The sequence below is a fragment of the Leucoraja erinacea genome, chromosome 23, assembly GCF_028641065.1.
Source record: "Leucoraja erinacea ecotype New England chromosome 23, Leri_hhj_1, whole genome shotgun sequence".
NCBI lineage: Eukaryota > Metazoa > Chordata > Chondrichthyes > Rajiformes > Rajidae > Leucoraja > Leucoraja erinaceus.
Window position 1 is genome coordinate 35,205,825 of NC_073399.1, and position 17,943 is coordinate 35,223,767.

The window sequence follows — 17,943 nt, forward strand, 5'->3', positions numbered from 1 at the left end:
CCCCCCCTCCCCCTCCTCTCTCCCCCTCCCCTCTCCTGAATCTAACTCTCTCTTGAAAACATCCAGAGAATCGGCCTCCACCACCTTCTGAGGCAGAAAATTCCACAGATTCACAACTCTGGGTGAAAAAGCTTCTCTTCGTCTCAGTCCTAAATGTCCTACCCCTTATTCTTAAACTGTGACCCCCGGTTCTGGACTCCCCCAAACATGGTGAACATTTTTCCAGCATCTAGCCTGTCCAAAAGAATTGTTTACGTTTCCATGAGTTCCCCTACGCTGCACTCCCTCAATAGCAAGAATGTCCCTTCTTCATATCAGGAGACCAATATCACACACAACATTCCTGGAGCGGTTTCACGCGGACTCTGGACATCATGGACTCAGCACCGGTGATGTTGAGAATATACGATGATTTATTTACATTATTATGTGTTGTGTGTTAGTTTTAGACAAACGGCCCAGCCCCCCCCCCCCCCCCCCCGAGTCGTGCTCCTGGGGTCAGTGCTCAGCCCGTGACTGAGTGACCGAGTGACCACACATCCCACTGACCACCCCCCCCCTCGAGGTGTCCGTGCGGAACTCCAGGGTCAGTGCTGAGGGTCCGTCACCAACCGCAGCATCTGCAGCGCCATCTCCCCCTGGTCAGCAGGCACCTGCAACAGACAGGGATCGGGGTCAGGGTCAAGGTCTGGGTCAGGGGGTCGAGTCGGAGTGGAGGTCAGGGGTTGCGGTCAACGTCAGGGTAGGAGCGGGGATCGGGGGGGGGAGTGGACTCACCATGTGACCGGCTCTCAACACCCAGAGGAAGGCGAGGTTCTGGTGCTGTTTGTAGAAGGCGGCGGTGGTGCCGGGCCGGGAGCGGGTGTAGAGTGGCCGCCATCTTTGCTGCAGGTAACCCGGCAACCCTCGCCATGTCAGTCCACGCACCCACGCCTCCTGCCCTGTAGAGAAAGGGGGGGGGGGGGGGGGGTAGAGAGAGAGGGGGGGGGGAGTGAGAGATAGAGAGAGAGAAGGGGGTAGAGAGAGAGGGGGGGGGTAGAGAGGGGGGGGTAGAGAGGGGGGGGGGGGTAGAGAGAGAGAGAGAGGATGTCAATATTTCAATATTTCCCAGCATCACCCCAGTGCAGTGGCTATTGGAGGTTCAAGGCCACGTTGCCCCCTCTGCTCCTCCCCCCCCCCCCCCGTGGACATCGCCCCCAACAGAGGGGCAGTTTCTGCTGGGGGGGGGGGGGAATAGACGGCAACTGGACCCATGTGTCCACTCCCACAGCCTCAGGAACAGACCCCGATCCACGGGTGGATGGGGGAGATCTCGGGGCAGCTGACCCCGGTGTGTGACGGGAGGGGGGCAGGTTGTTGGCCTGGGGGGGGGGACTGATCTGGGGAAGGGGGGGGGGCCGGTCGGGATGGGGGGGGGGGGGCTGGTCGGGGGGGGGAGAATGGTCCGGGGGGGGTGGGACGGGCCGGTCGGGGCGGGACTGAACCGCTGGTGGTTCGGTCCCCGTGTCCACTCCCTCACCCAGCGTGTCGACGATGAGGTCAAGCTGGCCGTTGTAGACGGTAACGTTGACTCCAGCGTCCAGCAGCCGGTCCACCACCCCGGTCACCGGCTTCATGAAGTCGCCCTCCATGTTTGCAAAGACCTGCTCCGACTGGGCTGCAGCGGGGACACACACACACACACACACACACATACACACACACACACACACACACACACAGACAGACAGACACACACACAGACACACACACACACACACACAGACACACACACACACACACACACACACACACACAGACACACACACAGACACACACACACACACACACACACAGACACACACACACACACACACACACACACACACACACAGACACACACACACACACACACACACACACACACACACACACACACACACACACACACACACACACACACACACACACACACACACACACACACACACACACACACACACACACAGACACACACACACACAGACACACACACAGACACACACACACACACACACACACACACACACACACACACACACACACACACACACACACACAGACACACACACACAGACACACACACACACACAGACACACACACACACACACACACACACACACACACACACACACACACACACACACACACACACACACACACACACACACACACACACACACACACACACACACACACACAGACAAACACACACACACACACACACACACACACGACAGCGTTAGTCTCAGATCCCCTCCCCCAGCGCCAGACACCGCGGGGAGACCCCCACCCAAATACCCCGCCATCTCCTGCTGCGGCAGCAAGGGGGCGCAGCGGGTGGAGCCGCTGCCTCATAGCGCCAGAGACCCCAGGTTCGATCCTGGCCTCGGTTGCTGCCTGCGCGGAGTTTGCACGTTCTCTCTGTGACCGCGTGGGGTTTTCTTCGGCTGCTGCGGTTTCCTCTCACATCACAATTGTACTTTAATTGCCCGAGTGTGTATCACCAATGACTACAGAACACTCTGGCCCCACCTGCCCCCACCCCACCACCACCCCAACTCCCCCCCCCCCCCCCCCCCCAATCCCCCTCCCCCACTGCACAAAGTCAGGGATGACCTTCAGCTTCGCTCTGATTGGTCCGTTCATGAGCGCGGCCAAGCGGTCTGCCTGCAGGGGGCGCACGTGTCGCTGGAACAGCGCGACTGGAACAGGAAACACATCAACGTAGAGCAACCCCTGACCCATAGAAACATCGACAACAGGTGCAGGAGTAGAGGCCATTCGGCCCTTCGAGCCTGCACCATTCGCCATTCAATATGATCATGGCTGATCATCCAACTCAGTATCCTGTACCTGCCTTCTCTCCATACCCCCTGATCCCTTTAGCCACAAGGGCCACATCTAACTCCCTCTTAAATATAGCCAATGAACTGGCCTCAACTACCCTCTGTGGCAGAGAATTCCACAGATTCACCACTCTCCGTGTGAAAAATGTTTTCCTCATCTCGGTCCTAAAAGATTTCCCTCTTATCCTTAAACTGTGACCCCTTGGCCTGGACTTCCCCAACATCGGGAACAATCTTCCTGCATCTAGCCTGTCCAATCCCTTAAGAATTTTGTAAGTTTCTATAAGATCCCCCCTCAATCTTCTAAATTCTAGCGAGTACAAGCCGAGTCCATCCAGTCTTTCTTCATATGAAAGTCCTGACATCCCAGGAATCAGTCTGGTGAACCTTCTCTGTACTCCCTCTATGGCAAGAATGTCTTTCCTCAGATTAGGAGACCAAAACTGTACGCAATACTCCAGGTGTGGTCTCACCAAGACCCTGTACAACTGCAGTAGAACCTCCCTGCTCCTATACTCAAATCCTTTTGCTATGAATGCTAACATACCATTTGCTTTCTTCACTGCCTGCTGCAACTGCATGCCTACTTTCAATGACTGGTGTACCATGACACCCAGGTCTCGTTGCATCTCCCCTTTTCCTAATCGGCCACCATTTAGATATTAGTCTACTTTCCTGTTTTTGCCACCAAAGGGGATAACCTCACATTTCTCCACATTATACTGCATCTGCCATGCATTTGCCCACTCACCCAGCCTATCCAAGTCACCTTGCAGTCTCCCAGCATCCTCCTCACAGCTAACACTGCCCCCCAGCTTAGTGTCATCCGCAAACTTGGAGATGTTGCATTCAATTTCCTCATCCTAATCATTAATATATATTGTAATTAGCTGGGGGTCCCAGCACTGAGCCTTGCGGTACCCCACTAGTCACTGCCTGCCATTGTGATAAGGACCCATTTACCCCTACTCTTTGCTTCCTGTCTGCCAGCCAGTTCTCTATCCACATCAATACTGAACCCCCAATGCCATGTGCTTTAAGTTTGTATACTAATCTCTTATGTGGGACCTTGTCGAAAGCCTTCTGAAAGTCCAGATATAACGCATCCGCTGGTTCTCCCTTATCCACTCTACTAGTTACATCCTCGAAAAAGTCTATAAGATTCGTCAGACATGATTTACCTTTCATAAATCCATGCTGACTTAATCCAATGATTTCACCACTTTCCAAATGTGCTGCTATCCCATCTTTAATAACTGATTCTAACAGTTTTCCCCACTACCGATGTTAGACTAACTGGTCTGTAATTCCCCGTTTTCTCTCTCCCTCCCTTTTTAAAAAGTGGGGTTACATTAGCTACCCTCCAATCCTCAGGAACTACTCCAGAATCTAAAGAGTTTTGAAAGATTATCACTAATGCATCCACTATTTCTGGGGCTACTTCCTTAAGTACTCTGGGATGCAGCCTATCTGGCCCGGGGGATTTATCGGCCTTTAATCCATTCAATTTACCTAACACCACTTCCCGGCTAACCTGGATTTCACTCAGTTCCTCCATCTCATTTGACCCTTGGTCCCCTGCTATTTCCGGCAGATTATTTATGTCTTCCTTAGTGAAGACAGAACCAAAGTAGTTATTCAATTGGTCTGCCATGTCCTTGTTCCCCATAATCAATTCACCTGTTTCTGACTGCAAGGGACCCACATTTGTTTTAACTAATCTCTTTCTCTTCACATATCTATAAAAGCTTTTACAGTCAGTTTTTATGTTCCCTGCCAGTTTTCTTTCATAATCTATTTTCCCTTTCCTAATTAAGCCATTTGTCCTCCTCTGCTGGACTCTGAATTTCTCCCAGTCCTCTGGTAGGCTGCTTTTTCTGCCTAATTTGTATGCTTCATCTTTTGTTTTGATACTATCCCTGATTTCCCTTGTTATCCACGGATGCACTACCTTCCCTGATTTATTCCTTTGCCAAACTGGGATGAACAATTGTTGTAGTTCATCCATGCAGTCTTTAAATGCCTTCCATTGCATATCCACCGTCAACCATTTAAGAATCAATTGCCAGTCAATATTGGCCAATTCACATCTCATACCCTCAAAGTTACCTTTCTTTAAGTTCAGAACCTTTGTTTCTGAATTAACAATGTCACTCTCCATCCTAACGAAGAACTCAACCATATTATGGTCACTCTTGCCCAAGGGGCCACGTACAACAAGGCTGCTAACTAACCCTTCCTCATTACTCAATAACCAGTCTAGAATAGCCTGCTCTCTCGTTGGTTCCTCTACATGTTGGTTTAGAAAACTATCCCGCATACATTCCAAGAAATCCTCTTCCTCAGCACCCCTGCCAATTTGATTCACCCAATCTATATGTAGATTGAAGTCACCCATTATAACTGTTTTACCTTTGTTGCACGCATTTCTAATTTCCTGTTTGATGCCATCCCCAACTCCACTACTACTGTTAGGTGGCCTGTACACAACTCCCACTAGCGTTTTCTGCCCCTTAGTGTTTCGCAGCTCTACCCATATCGATTCCACATCCTCAAAGCTAATGTGCTTCCTTTCTATTGCATTAATCCCCTCTCTAACCAGCAACGCTACCCCACCTCCTTTTCCTTTCTGTCTATCCCTCCTGAATATTGAATATCCCTGGATGTTCAGCTCCCAGCCTTGGTCACCCTGGAGCCATGTCTCCGTGATCCCAACTAAATCATTGTCATCAATAGCTATCTGCACGTTCAACTCATCCACCTTATTACGAATACTCCTTGCATTGAGACACAAAGCCTCCAGGCTTGTTTTTACAACTGTCTTACCCCTTATACAATTATGTTGAAAAGTGGCCCTTTTCAATTTTTGCCCTGGTTTTGTCTGCCTGCCACGTTTACTTTTCACCTTGCTACCTATTGCTTCTACCCTCATTTTACACCCCTCTGTCTCTCTGCTCATGCTCCCATCCCCCTGCCACATTAGTTCAAATCCTCCCCGACAGCTCTAGCACTTCAAGCCAGCACCGCCATTCATTGTGATCATGGCTGATCGTCCCCTATCAATAACCCGTGCCTGCCTTCGCCCATAACCTCCACTAGCCCCTAGAACTCTATCTAACTCTCTCTTAAATCCATCCAGTGACTTGGCCTCCACTGCCCTCTGTGGCAGGGAATTCCATAAATTCACAACTCTCTGGGTGAAAATGCTTTTTCTCACCTCAGTCTTACATGACCTCCCCTTTATTCTAAGACTGTGGCCCCTGGTTCTGGACTCGCCCAACATTGGGAACATTTTTCCTGCATCTAGCTTGTCCAGTCCATTTATAATTTTATATGTTTCTATAAGATATCCCCTCATCCTTCTAAACTCCAGTGAATACAAGCCAGAGTAATGAATAACAGCAAAACACCCCTACCGTCTGACATTGAAGGTGTTAGTAGCCCAGAAAAAACAGCTGAGAGTTGGCGTGAGCACTACTGTAACCTTTTTAACTGTGTTAAAAGTAACCCAGTTAGAATCAATCATGAACATATTAATCTCTCTGTAGATATGGTAGTTAGGGCAGTTGATGTCTATGATGCCATTAACATGTTGGATAACAACAAAGCCTGTGGTATGGACTGCATTACTGCAGAACATCTAAAATATGCCAGCTATAAGCTCTGCCCCTTGCTTTCCATGTGCTTTAATGGTTGTTTGGTTCATGGTGTCTTGCCAAATGATATTATGTCTGTAATGTTAGTGCCTGTGATTAAAGATAAGGCTGGTAGGCTCAACAGTATTGATAATTACCGACCTATTGCATTAGCCAGTATCTTATCTAAAGTACTGGAGAGAATACTGTTGACAAAGCTAGAAATGTATGTCCTTACTAATGACAATCAGTTTGGGTTCAAAAGAAAGCATGGAACTGACCTGTGTATCTATGCTCTTAAAGAGATTGTGTTCAGGTACTCGAGCCTGAATTCATCTGTATTTTTATGTTTTATTGATGCGTCCAAGGCATTTGATAGAATTAATCATGAACAATTGTTTGTAAAATTGCTAAATAGAGGTGCCCCTAAATTCTTAGTGAGAATTTTAGTGTTTTGGGTAGGCCCATCAAACGTATCAGGTTAAATGGGACAATGTTGTATCTGCTCCATTCTGTGTTAGTAACGGAGTGCGGCAAGGAGGAATTTTGTCTCCTATTTTATTTAATGTTTATATGGACGAATTGTCAAATCAGTTAAATAGGTTAAAAACTGGCTGTCTTGTGGGCAACACTATTGTTAATCATCTGATGTATGCAGACAACCTGGTCCTGCTCTGTCCATATAGTGCTGGGCTGCAGCAGATGCTGAAGGTGTGCTCTCAGTATGGCCTTGATTATGACATAAAGTATAACGCTAAGAAAAGCCGCATAATGGTAGTTAGAAGCGCTGAGGACAGGGAATCAACTTTTCCGACCTTTTATTTGTCAGACAGTCCTCTTGCAGTGTGTGAGGAAATTAAATACTTAGGTCATGTCATATCTGATGACTGGAAGGATGACAAAGACCTCTACCGACAGCGCTGTAAAATTTATCATCAAGCCAACATGCTTATAAGGAAGTTTTATATGTGCTCTGACCATGTGAAGTGTTCCCTGTTCAGAACCTACATCACACCGTTATATACTGCTCAATTGTGGTCTAAGTATAAGAAAAAGAGTATGCAGAGGCTTAAGGTAGCATACAATGATGCAATGAGGTTGCTACTTCGTGTCCCTAGGTGGCATAGCGCCAGTCAATTGTTTGTGTCCACTAGAGTGCCAACCTGTGAGGCACTCTTAAGACAGCTGATGTTTAGTTTTATGTGTCGCCTGGACAAGTCAGAGAACCACATAATTGAAGCCTTAGTCAGCCCTCTGTAAAGCTGCTATAGATTCACTTCTAGGCTAAGACAGCATTGGTGCAATAGCTTATATATATTTTAGGCTAATATGCAATTTCTTAATGTATCTTTGTAATTCTTTGTACTGTTTGATGTGTATATGGACCTGTGTCTGAAATAAAGCTTTAATAATAATAATAATAATTTTCAATCCAGCCATCCCAGGGATCAATCTCGTGAACCTACGCTGCACTGCTTCAATCACAAGGATGTCCTTCCTCAAATTAGGAGACCAAAACTGTACACAATACCCCAGATGTGGTCTCACCAGAGCCCTAAACAACTGCAGAAGAACCTCTTTACTCCTATACTGAAATCCTCTTGTTATGAAGGCCAACATTCCATTAGCTTTCTTCACTGCCTGCTGTACCTGCACGCCAACTTTCAGTGACCGGTGTACAAGGACACCCGGGTCTCGCTGTACCTCCCCCTTACCTAACCTAACCCCATTGAGATAATAATACCCCTCAGTAACCCTCGACCTTCGGTAACCCCCGACCCTTGACACACCAACCCTGCAGGTAACCCCCGACCCCCTGCAACCCCTAACACCCCGGAAACCCCTGCCCCCCCCCAGCCTGGTAACCCCGACAACCTTAAACCCCCGACCCCTTGGTACCCTGAAAATGCCCTGACCCTCCCGTGCCCCCAACGTTACCAGTCTTACACCTTGACCCCCAGCACCCTGATAACCCTTGACCCCCAGCACCGTACCTCAAACCTCCACACCCCGATAAACTGACCCTGATAACCCTGAACTCCAATACCCAAACACCCCCCCCCCCACACCCCACCCCACCCCGCACTCTTCACCCCCCCCCCCCCACACCCCACCCCGCACTCTTCACCCACCCCCCCCCCCACACCCCCCCCCCGCACTCTTCACCCACCCCCCCCCCCCCACACCCCCGACCCCCCCCCCCCCCCCTCACACTGACCCAGTGGGGCACCGTGTACGAGGCCGGGACTGGCGCTGACCCCGTCGCTGACCCCATCATCTTCGCTGACCGCTGCCTTGCGGCCATTCAGGATGTTGTAAAAGTTCACACCGTCCGTGCACTGTGGGAAGCACGGGGTTATGGAGGGGTCAGAGATCATCCTCTCCCCCCTCCGAACCCCCCTCCCCTCACCAACCCCCACCCCCACCTCCCCCCTTCCCCCAACCCCCCTTCCCCTCCCCAACACACATTACCCTCCCCCTCCCCCACCCCACCTTCCCCTCCCCCCAATGGACAGCAACCCCTCCAAGGCAGAGGTCCGGCCAACCTGCCCACACTGACCAACATGTCCCATCTACACTAGTCCCACCTGCCCGCCTTTGGTCCATATCCCTCCAAACCCGTCCGATCCATGTACCTGTCTAAATGTTTCTCAGATGTTACGATAGTCCCAGCCTCATCTACCTCCTCTGGCAGCTTGTTCCAGACACCCATCATCCTTTGTGTGGAAAAGTTACCCCTCGGATTCCTATTAAATCTTTTCCCCTTCACCTTGAACTTATGTCCTCTGGTCCTCGATTCCCCTACTCTGGGCAAGAGACTCTGTGCATCCACCCGATCTATTCCTCTCATGATTCTCTCATATATATCTCTATAAAATCTCCCCTCATCCTCCTGCGCTCCATGGAATAGAGACCCAGCCTACTCAATCTCTCCCTATAGCTCACACCCTCTAGTCCTGGCAACATCCTGGTAAATCTTTTCTGAACCCTTTCAAGCTTGACAATATCTTTCCTATAACACGGTGCCCAGAACTGAACACAATATTCCAAATGTGGTCTCGCCAACGTCTTGTACAACTGCAACATGACCTCCCAACTTCTATACTCAATACTCTGACTGATGAAGGCCAAAGTGCCAATAGCCTTTTTGACCACCTTATCACCTGTGTCTCGACCTTCAAGGAACCATGCACCTGTACTCCTAGATCCCTCTGCTCTACAACACTACCCAGAGGCCGACCATTCACTGTGTAGGTCCTGCCCTTGTTCGATGCCCCAAAATGCAAGACCTCACACTTGTCTGTATTAAATCCCATCAACTATTCCTCCGCCCACCTGGCCAATCGATCCAGATCCTGCTGCAATCGTTCACAACCATCTTCACTATCTGTAAAACTGCTCACTTTTGTATCAGCAAACGTGCTAATCTTGCCCTGTATGTTCTCATCCAAATCATTGATGTAGATGACAAACAGTAACAGGCCCCACTTACCCCCCCCCCCCCCCCCCTCGCCCTCCTCACCCTCTCCACGATGCTCTCGGTCTCGGCCCACAGGCGGGTGGCGGTCAGGTAGTCCCCGCCCTCAACGGCCGCCTGGACCTTGGCCGCAGCAGCGCTGACCTCCGCCAGACCCAGGTCATCGAGCAGCGACTGTGGGGGACGGAGAGACAGGAGGTCAGATGGGCTGGAGGGGTGAGGACTGGTTGAGGGAAAGGGGTCAGAGGCCGGTGGGGGTCAGACTGGGGGGAGGGGGGCGGGGCGTGGGGGTCCACTACTCACCGTGCTGTGCAGGTAAGGGCCCCAGGACAGCACCGAGTCTGTGGGAACAGGCAGCGTCATCAGGGGGGGGGGGGAGAGAAAGCCCCCCTCACCCATCCCCAACCATCCCCAATCTGTTCCACTCTTCACCTGACCCTGTCCCACTGCCCCACCCTCTCGCCCCCTCCCCCTCCCGCCCACACCCCCACTTCCCCAAACCCCCCCCCCCCCCCCCCCCCACGTACCCAGGGGGGAGATCCACGAGTCGCCGAGGGCAACGCCAGCGAGACGACACTTGACCCGGCGCGGCGCGGCCTGTGGGAGATGCGGGGGGTCACGGCGGCTGCTGCCCAACCCCCCCCCCCCCCCCACACACACACACTCTACCCCCCCCACCCCAACCCCTCCCCCCCCCACCCCAACCCCCCACACACACACACTCTACCCCCCCCACACTATAACCCCCCCACACTATAACCCCCCCCACACACACTCTACCCCCCCCCACACTATAACCCCCCCCCACACTATAACCCCCCCCCACACACACTCTACCCCCCCCCACCCCCCCCCTCCCACCCCCCCCCCCCCACCCCCCCCACACTATAACCCCCCCCCACACACCCACCCCACACACACTACCCCCCCCCACCCCAACCCCTCCCCCCCCCACACTATAACCCCCCCTCACCTTCACGAGCTCCAGTCCCAATGGCCGCCGCCAATTTCCCGCCGTATGACTCGGCAAAGATGTAGAACGGAACCTCCTGGGGAGAGAGCGGTGGTCACTGACCCCTGACCCCGGCACCGACCCCTGACCCCGACCCTGGCACCAACCCCTGACCCTGGCACCGACCCCTGACCTGACCCCGGCACCGACCCCTGACCCCTGCACCGACCCCTGACCTGACCCCGGCACCGACCCCGGCACCGACCCCGACCCCCGGTGACCTGACCCCGGCACCGACCCCTGACCCCGGCACCGACCCCTGACCCCGGCACCGACCCCTGACCCTGGCACCGACCCCTGACCCCGGCACCGACCCCTGAAACCCCTGAACCGACCCACGACCCCCTGACCCCGGCACTGACCCCTGACCCCGGCACTAACCCCAGCACCGACCCCTGACCCCGGCATCCCCTCCACCTAATGCCGTGGGAATCATGGACGCGGCCACAAACCCAACCTCCCTTCCATCCACCGCCTCCATCTACACCTCGCTCTGCCTCGACAAGGCCACAGCATTCCGGCCACTCCCTCTTGACCCCTCTCCCCTCTCCCACCGGGCAACAGGCACAGAAATGTGAAAACCAACGCACATACACTCCACATTCAGGGACAGTTTCACTTCCCGGCTGCTGTGATATCCCCCTCAATGACCCGCGCACTATCCTTCATCAGACTTGCATTGACTTTATCTTGCACTAACCATTATTCCCTTTACCCCCCCCCTGTACCTGCAGGAGCGGTTTGCTGCGGAACAAGGCGTCGAGCAGAAACACGGTGTCACGGGCCGCTGTGCTGAGGTTCCGCGCGAAGGCGCCGCTGTCCGTGGTGTAGCTGAAGCCCGCGCCCACCGGACTGTCCACAAACAGCAGGTTGACCCCTCCGGCCTGTCCGTGGGGAGAGAGTGGGCACATTGACCACCACCAAGTGACCAAACGCACTGACCACACACACTCACACCGACCACACACACACACACTGACCACACACACTCACACCGACCACACACACACACACCGACCACACACACACACTGACCACACACACAGGGCACACACACACTGACCACACACAGGGCCTCGGGCCCCTGGTCACCGGCTGCCGACGGATGAGGAAGCGACGGGAGGGAGCCCGTTGTATCGGAGAGTTTCCGTGACGGGGAGAGGTCGTGTTGGTTCCCCGGGGGGGGGGGGGGGGGGGGGGGGGCTGAGATGATGATGAACATGGATGGGGCGGAGTGGGTTGGACTGTTGTACCCCCCCCCCCCCACCGCCCAGTGTCCGGGCCGCCTCGCCTCGCCTTACCCACGTGAACTCCCGGGGCTTCAGATCCACGTCCAGCGGCCCAATCTCCTCGAAGTTCCCGTATCCGCAGCTGGAACCTCCCGGGCCGCCCTGAGGGGGGAGAAGAGGGGTCAGCTTGAGGATGGAGGTCACCCCGGCCCCACCCTGCACCCACCCCGGTCACCAGACCAGAAAAACAGCAGCCGGAGCCCATCGAACCGGCCCAGGCAACCTCCCCCTCACCCGCCCCCCTCCACCCCCCCCCCCCCCCATCGACCCTATCGCCCCCCCCGCCCTTGCCCCTATCCCCCCCTTGCCATTCCCCCCCCCCCCATCCCAACCCCCCCCCGCCACTCCCCCCCCCATCGACCCTATCCCCCCCCCGCCCTTGCCATTCCATTCCATGCCCCCCCCCCCCCCCCCCCACCAGTACCTGCAACCAGAGGACAAGGGGAGCGGACGAATTCCCCGCCGCCGGGTACAGCCACCAGAACAGGTTCGCCCCGTCCCGCACCGACACGTATCCCCAGTCCTCACCGGCCCGGGCCGCCCGACCTGTACAACGGGGGGGGGGGGGGGGGGGGAGACAGTTAGGGAGGGGAGAGACAACGAGGGAAGGGGCCTTGGGGGGCTGAAGGAGGGGGGCAGTGAAGGGGGGGGGCAGTGAAGGGGAATGAAGAGGGGGGGACAGTGAGGGAGAGGGGGACAGTGAGGGGGGGGGGGTGAAGGGGAGACAGTGTGGGGAGAGGGGGACAGTGAGGGAGAGGGGGACAGTGAGGGGGGGCAGTGGGAGGGGGGGGGGGACACAGATATGGTCAGTGTGACCGCTGGGGGGACAGAGCAAGGGGCGACAGGAACTAGGGAAGATGAGGGACTGGGACTGGATAAATGGCCACGAGCTGAGATGAGGAAAACATCTTTCACCCAGAGAGTTGTGAATCTGTGGAATTCTCTGCCACAGAAGCAGTGGAGGCCGATTCACTGGATGTTTTCAAGAGAGAGATAGATTTAGCTCTTATGACTAACGGAATCATGGGATGCGGTGAGAAAGCAGGAACTGGGTACTGATTGTGGATGATCAGCCATGATCATATTGAATGGCGGTGCAGGCTCGAAGGGCCGAATGGCCTCCTCCTGCACCTATTGTCTATGTTTCTATGAGCTGACGGGATCTATCCCGGGTTACCTAGAGATGAGAGCGGACTTTGCTCGGGCCGCGGTGAAGGCGTGGTTTGTCGTGACGATGGAGTAACTCAGCGGGTCAGGCAGCATCTGTGGAGAACATGGATAGGTGACGTTTCACAGAGTGCTGGAGTAACTCAGCGGGTGCAGCAGCATCTATGGAGCTAAGGAAATAGGTAACGTTTCGGGCCGAAACCCTTCCGGGTTTTGGCCCGAAACGTTGCCTATTTCCAGAAGGGTTTCGGCCCGAAACGTTGCCTATTTCCTTAGCTCCATAGATGCTGCTGCACCATAACTCAGCGGGTCAGGCAGCATCTGTGGAGAACATGGATAGGTGTCGTTTCACAGAGTGCTGGAGTAACTCAGCGGGTCAGGCAGCATCTGTGGAGAACATGGATAGGTGTCGTTTCACAGAGTGCTGGAGTAACTCAGCGGGTCAGGCAGCATATGTGGAGAACATGGATAGGTGACGTTTAGGATCGGACTTTGTGGAAGGACGTGGAGGCTTTGGAGAGGGTGCAGAGAAGGTTTCTGAAGAAAGGTCTCGACCCGAAACGTCACCCATTCCTTCTCTCCAGAGATGCTGCCCGTCCCGCTGAGTTACTCCAGCGTTTTGTGTTTGATGCCTGGATTAGAGGATAGTAGCTACACGGAGATGTTGAACAGACTTGGATACAGGTTGAGGGGAGAGCAGATGGAAGTGTATAAAATGATGAGCGGCACAGAGAAGGAACACATTTGCCCAGTGCCCAGGAGTCAGTGCCCAGTGACGGGGTCAGTGCCCAGTGCCGGGGTCAGTGCCCAGGGGTCAGTGCCCAGGGGTCAGTGCATGGCTTGGAGGTGAGTGGAGGAAAGTTTAAAGGGTGTGTGGGGGGGGGGGGGGGGGGGGGTGGAGACAGACAGACAGACAAGAGAGTGGCGTCTAGGGGGGGTTTAGGCGCATGGATATGGACCACGTGCTGGCAGAGGAGAGATTAGTTTCACTTGGCGCCATGTCCAGCACGGCCACTGTGGGCCGAAGGGCCTGTTGTCGTGCTGTACGGGAGAGAGGGGGCGCGCCGTCTGTCGCTCCCCCTCGGTGTTGGGGAGGGCGGCGGGAGGCGCGCGCACGGAGCGGGGGAGGCGCGCTCCCGACACCCGGAAATTCCCAAGGAGAAGTTGACGGTTCGGCGGTCGCTGCTGGGGGGGGGGGGGGGTTAGAGACTGGGGGGGAGAGGGACGGGGGGGGGAGAGGAGGAGAGACGGGGGGGAGAGACGGGGGGGGGACGGGGGGGGGGAGAGGACGGGGGGGAGAGACGGGGGGGAGAGACGGGGGGGGGGGGGGGGGGGAGAGACGGGGGGAGAGAGACGGGGGGGGGGGGGGGGGGGGGGGGAGAGACGGGGGGGAGGGGACGGGGGGGGGGACGGGGGGAGAGGGACGGGGGGGGGAGAGACGGGGGGGGGAGAGAGAGGGGAGGGAGAGGGGGGATGAGAGAGAGAGGGGGGGGGAGAGAGACGGGGGGGAGAGAGAGAGGGACGGGGGGGGGGGGACGGGGGGGAGAGAGAGACGGGGGGAGAGAGGACGGGGGGGGGAGAGAGAGAGGGAGAGGGGACGGGGGGGGGAGAGAGAGAGAGACGGGGGGGAGAGAGACGGAGGAGAGACGGGGAGAGACGGGGGGAAGAGGAGAGACGGGGGGGAGAGAGAGTGGGACGGGGGGGAGGAGAGAGAAGAGAGGGACGAGGGGTCACTCACCGGCCACTAGGCCGCCGGACAGCGACAGCAACAGCACCGCCGCTCGCATCCACTCCATCCCGGTTCCGCACCGATGGCTCCTCCTCCACACCACCCTCTGCCCCCCCTAAACCCCTCCCTTGCCCCGCCTGCACTAGCGGCGATGCCGGTCCCGCTGGAGCCGAGGCTGAGGCCAGATATTTACTTCACGACCTTCCCACACTTTATTATCTCGCTTCCCTCTTTCAAGAACATCCTGGAGCCTTTTGTTATCGCGTCTTTGACCCTGACTCCGTCTGCTCCGTCTGCAGATGTTACACAGTGTCGGCTTATGGCTCCCGCTTCACTTAGTCTGTCCGAGCAACATCCCCCCCCCCTCCACCTCCCCATCCCCTCCCCTCCCCATCTCCCCTCCCCCAACCCCCCTCCCCATCCCCCACCCCATCTCCCCCCCTCCCCACCTCCCCCATACGCACTCACTCACTCACAAACACACTCACACATATCCGTCGGTAGACAAAAGTGCTGGAGAAACTCAGCGGGTGAGGCAGCATCTATGGAGCGAAGGAAATAGGCGACATTTCGGGCCGAAACCGTTCCCGTAGATTGATTAAGCGGTTAAGTAAATGGCGAGTTGGTTTTTATTGCCAAGGGCTTTGGAGAAAGGATATTAGTCGCTGCGCCGCGTGTGTTAGTCGCTGCCCCGCGTGTCTTAGTCTCTGCCCCGCGTGTCCGTGACTCCAACCCCGGAGAAGCGGCCACCAGTTTCATCCCTTTGCAGAGGGTGTTACTGATTGACCCAGTGACCAGTGCTCCAGGGTCGGGTCAGTGCCGTTCATTGTGACGTGCTCCGAGATTCAGTCACCAGCTTTTGTTCCATGTCAGCGGAAAGCCAACACATGATTACAATCGATGTATTTACAGTGACCGATACACGATTAGAGAACTGCTCAATGCAAGGCAAAGCCAGCAAACACTGATCAAAGATAGTCCGAGGGTCACCAATGAGGTAGGCAGCAGTTCAGGTGATGTGTCCATTAACAAGTTGGATGACAATGTCGTCAACGTCGTTGGTAAATATGCAGATGCGTCCAACATTGGCGGACACTGGACATCTGAGTCTGCAACAAGGAAAGGTGGGCCAAGGAATGGCAAATAGAGTTTAACTCTGACAAACGTGTCACGCCATGGCAGGCCTGACACTGTCAATGGTGGAGCCCGGGAGAGTGTGGTGGAACAAGCGCTCGGGTGCCTAACAAAGGCCACTCAGGTAGGGTGGGCTAGGATTGGGACATCACGGTGCAGGTGTACGTCGGTGGTGAGACCACACCTGGAGCACTAGGTGCAGCTCGAGTGACGGAGATGCCTGGGCTCGAGGGGTTGGGATGGACAGTCTGCCCTCAGACCCTTTCTCTATGGGTCGTGGGAGACTGGGGTGGGTGGGGTGGGTGGGGGGGGGGGGGGGTGGGGGGGGGGGGGGGGGGTTCGGCCGTATTGAGGTACAAGATCACGAAGGGCACAGATAAGGTGAACGCTCAGTCTGTTCCTCAGGGTAGAGGGTTCTAAAAGCAGAGGGCATAAGCTGAAGATGAGACGGAAGAGATTTAAAAGGAACCTCACTCAGGGACCTCAGTTTCACTCAGAGGGGAGTCCACATCTGGAATGAACTGCCAACGTTAACTATAGACGTGGATGCAATTTTGACTTTTAAAATACATTTGGACATATATTGGACAGGGAGGGTTTCCAGGGCCATGGGTCAAATGCAGGGAAACGGGACTAGCCCAAGACACCAACATGGTTAGCATGGACAAGTCGGCCGAAGGGCCTGTTTCCTGCTGCACAGCTTTGTGGCTCAAATACAAATTGACGTTAGTGTCTCATGCACCGACTGATGGATCATTCACACACAAGCCCCAGCGTTGCTCCAGGAGTGACCTGTGAGTCGCGGGCGGGAGGCCCGTGTGACGGTGACGGGGGGGGGGGGGGGGGGGTGGGAGTTGATGGACACAGCTGAGGCCCGTTTGAGGGGTACAGAGGCAGCAAGAGAGCTTGATATCGCCACCAGGATGTGGACTGTGCGGCAACAGTCTGATTAGATGAAGTTGCCGATTCAATGTTGAGTCTACGCGAGAGACACGATGTTCTTCCTGAAGCTGCATGGGAACAGTTGGCGCTCGGGGTCAAAGATCTCTAGGATCTTTGCTCGGGGTCAGAGTGCGAGGGTGGGGGGGGGGGTGGGGAGGGGGGGGGGGGGGGGGGGGGGGGGGGGGGAGGGCGGGGGGGGGGGGGGGGGGGGGGGGGGGGGGGGGGGGGGGGGGGGGGGGGGAAGGGGGGGGGGGGAGGGGGGGGGGAGGGGAGGGGGGAGGGGGAGGGAAGGGGTAGGGGTGGGGGTGGGGGGGGGGGGGGGGGGGGAGGGAAGGGTGGTGGACGCTGGTGACTTGATTAGGAACATAGACAGTAGGTGCAGGAGTTGGCCAATCGGCCCTTCGAACCAGCACCGCCATTCAATACGATCATAGCTGATCATCTAAAATCAGTACCCACAGTAAGGACATTCTTGCTCCTGAACTTAAATCCTCCCGCAACGAAGGTTTCCTTCACTGCCCGCTGTACCTGCACTGCCCGCTGTACCTGCACGCTTACTTTCAGTGACTGATGTACAAGCTGGTGTCATGGGTTATGAGGAGAAGGGAGGGGAATGGGGTTAGGAGGGAGAAATAGATCAGCCATGATTGGCGGAGTAGACTTGATGGGCCGAATGGCCTAATTCTGCT

The 17,943-nt window shown here is 55.4% G+C and overlaps 1 protein-coding gene across 1 annotated transcript; it reads right to left on the minus strand.

Moving 5' to 3' along the window:
- Positions 1 to 475: 475 nt before the first annotated feature.
- Positions 476 to 15,310, minus strand: scpep1 (serine carboxypeptidase 1). The gene is given in 14 exon segments (XM_055654310.1): positions 476 to 653; positions 778 to 941; positions 1,520 to 1,658; positions 2,612 to 2,724; positions 8,722 to 8,842; positions 10,027 to 10,155; positions 10,285 to 10,322; positions 10,509 to 10,578; positions 10,955 to 10,972; positions 10,974 to 11,030; positions 11,722 to 11,877; positions 12,295 to 12,384; positions 12,707 to 12,828; positions 15,188 to 15,310. Coding segments are annotated over 14 exon segments (1,341 nt in total). The 5' UTR covers positions 15,246 to 15,310; the 3' UTR covers positions 476 to 587.
- Positions 15,311 to 17,943: the final 2,633 nt, after the last annotated feature.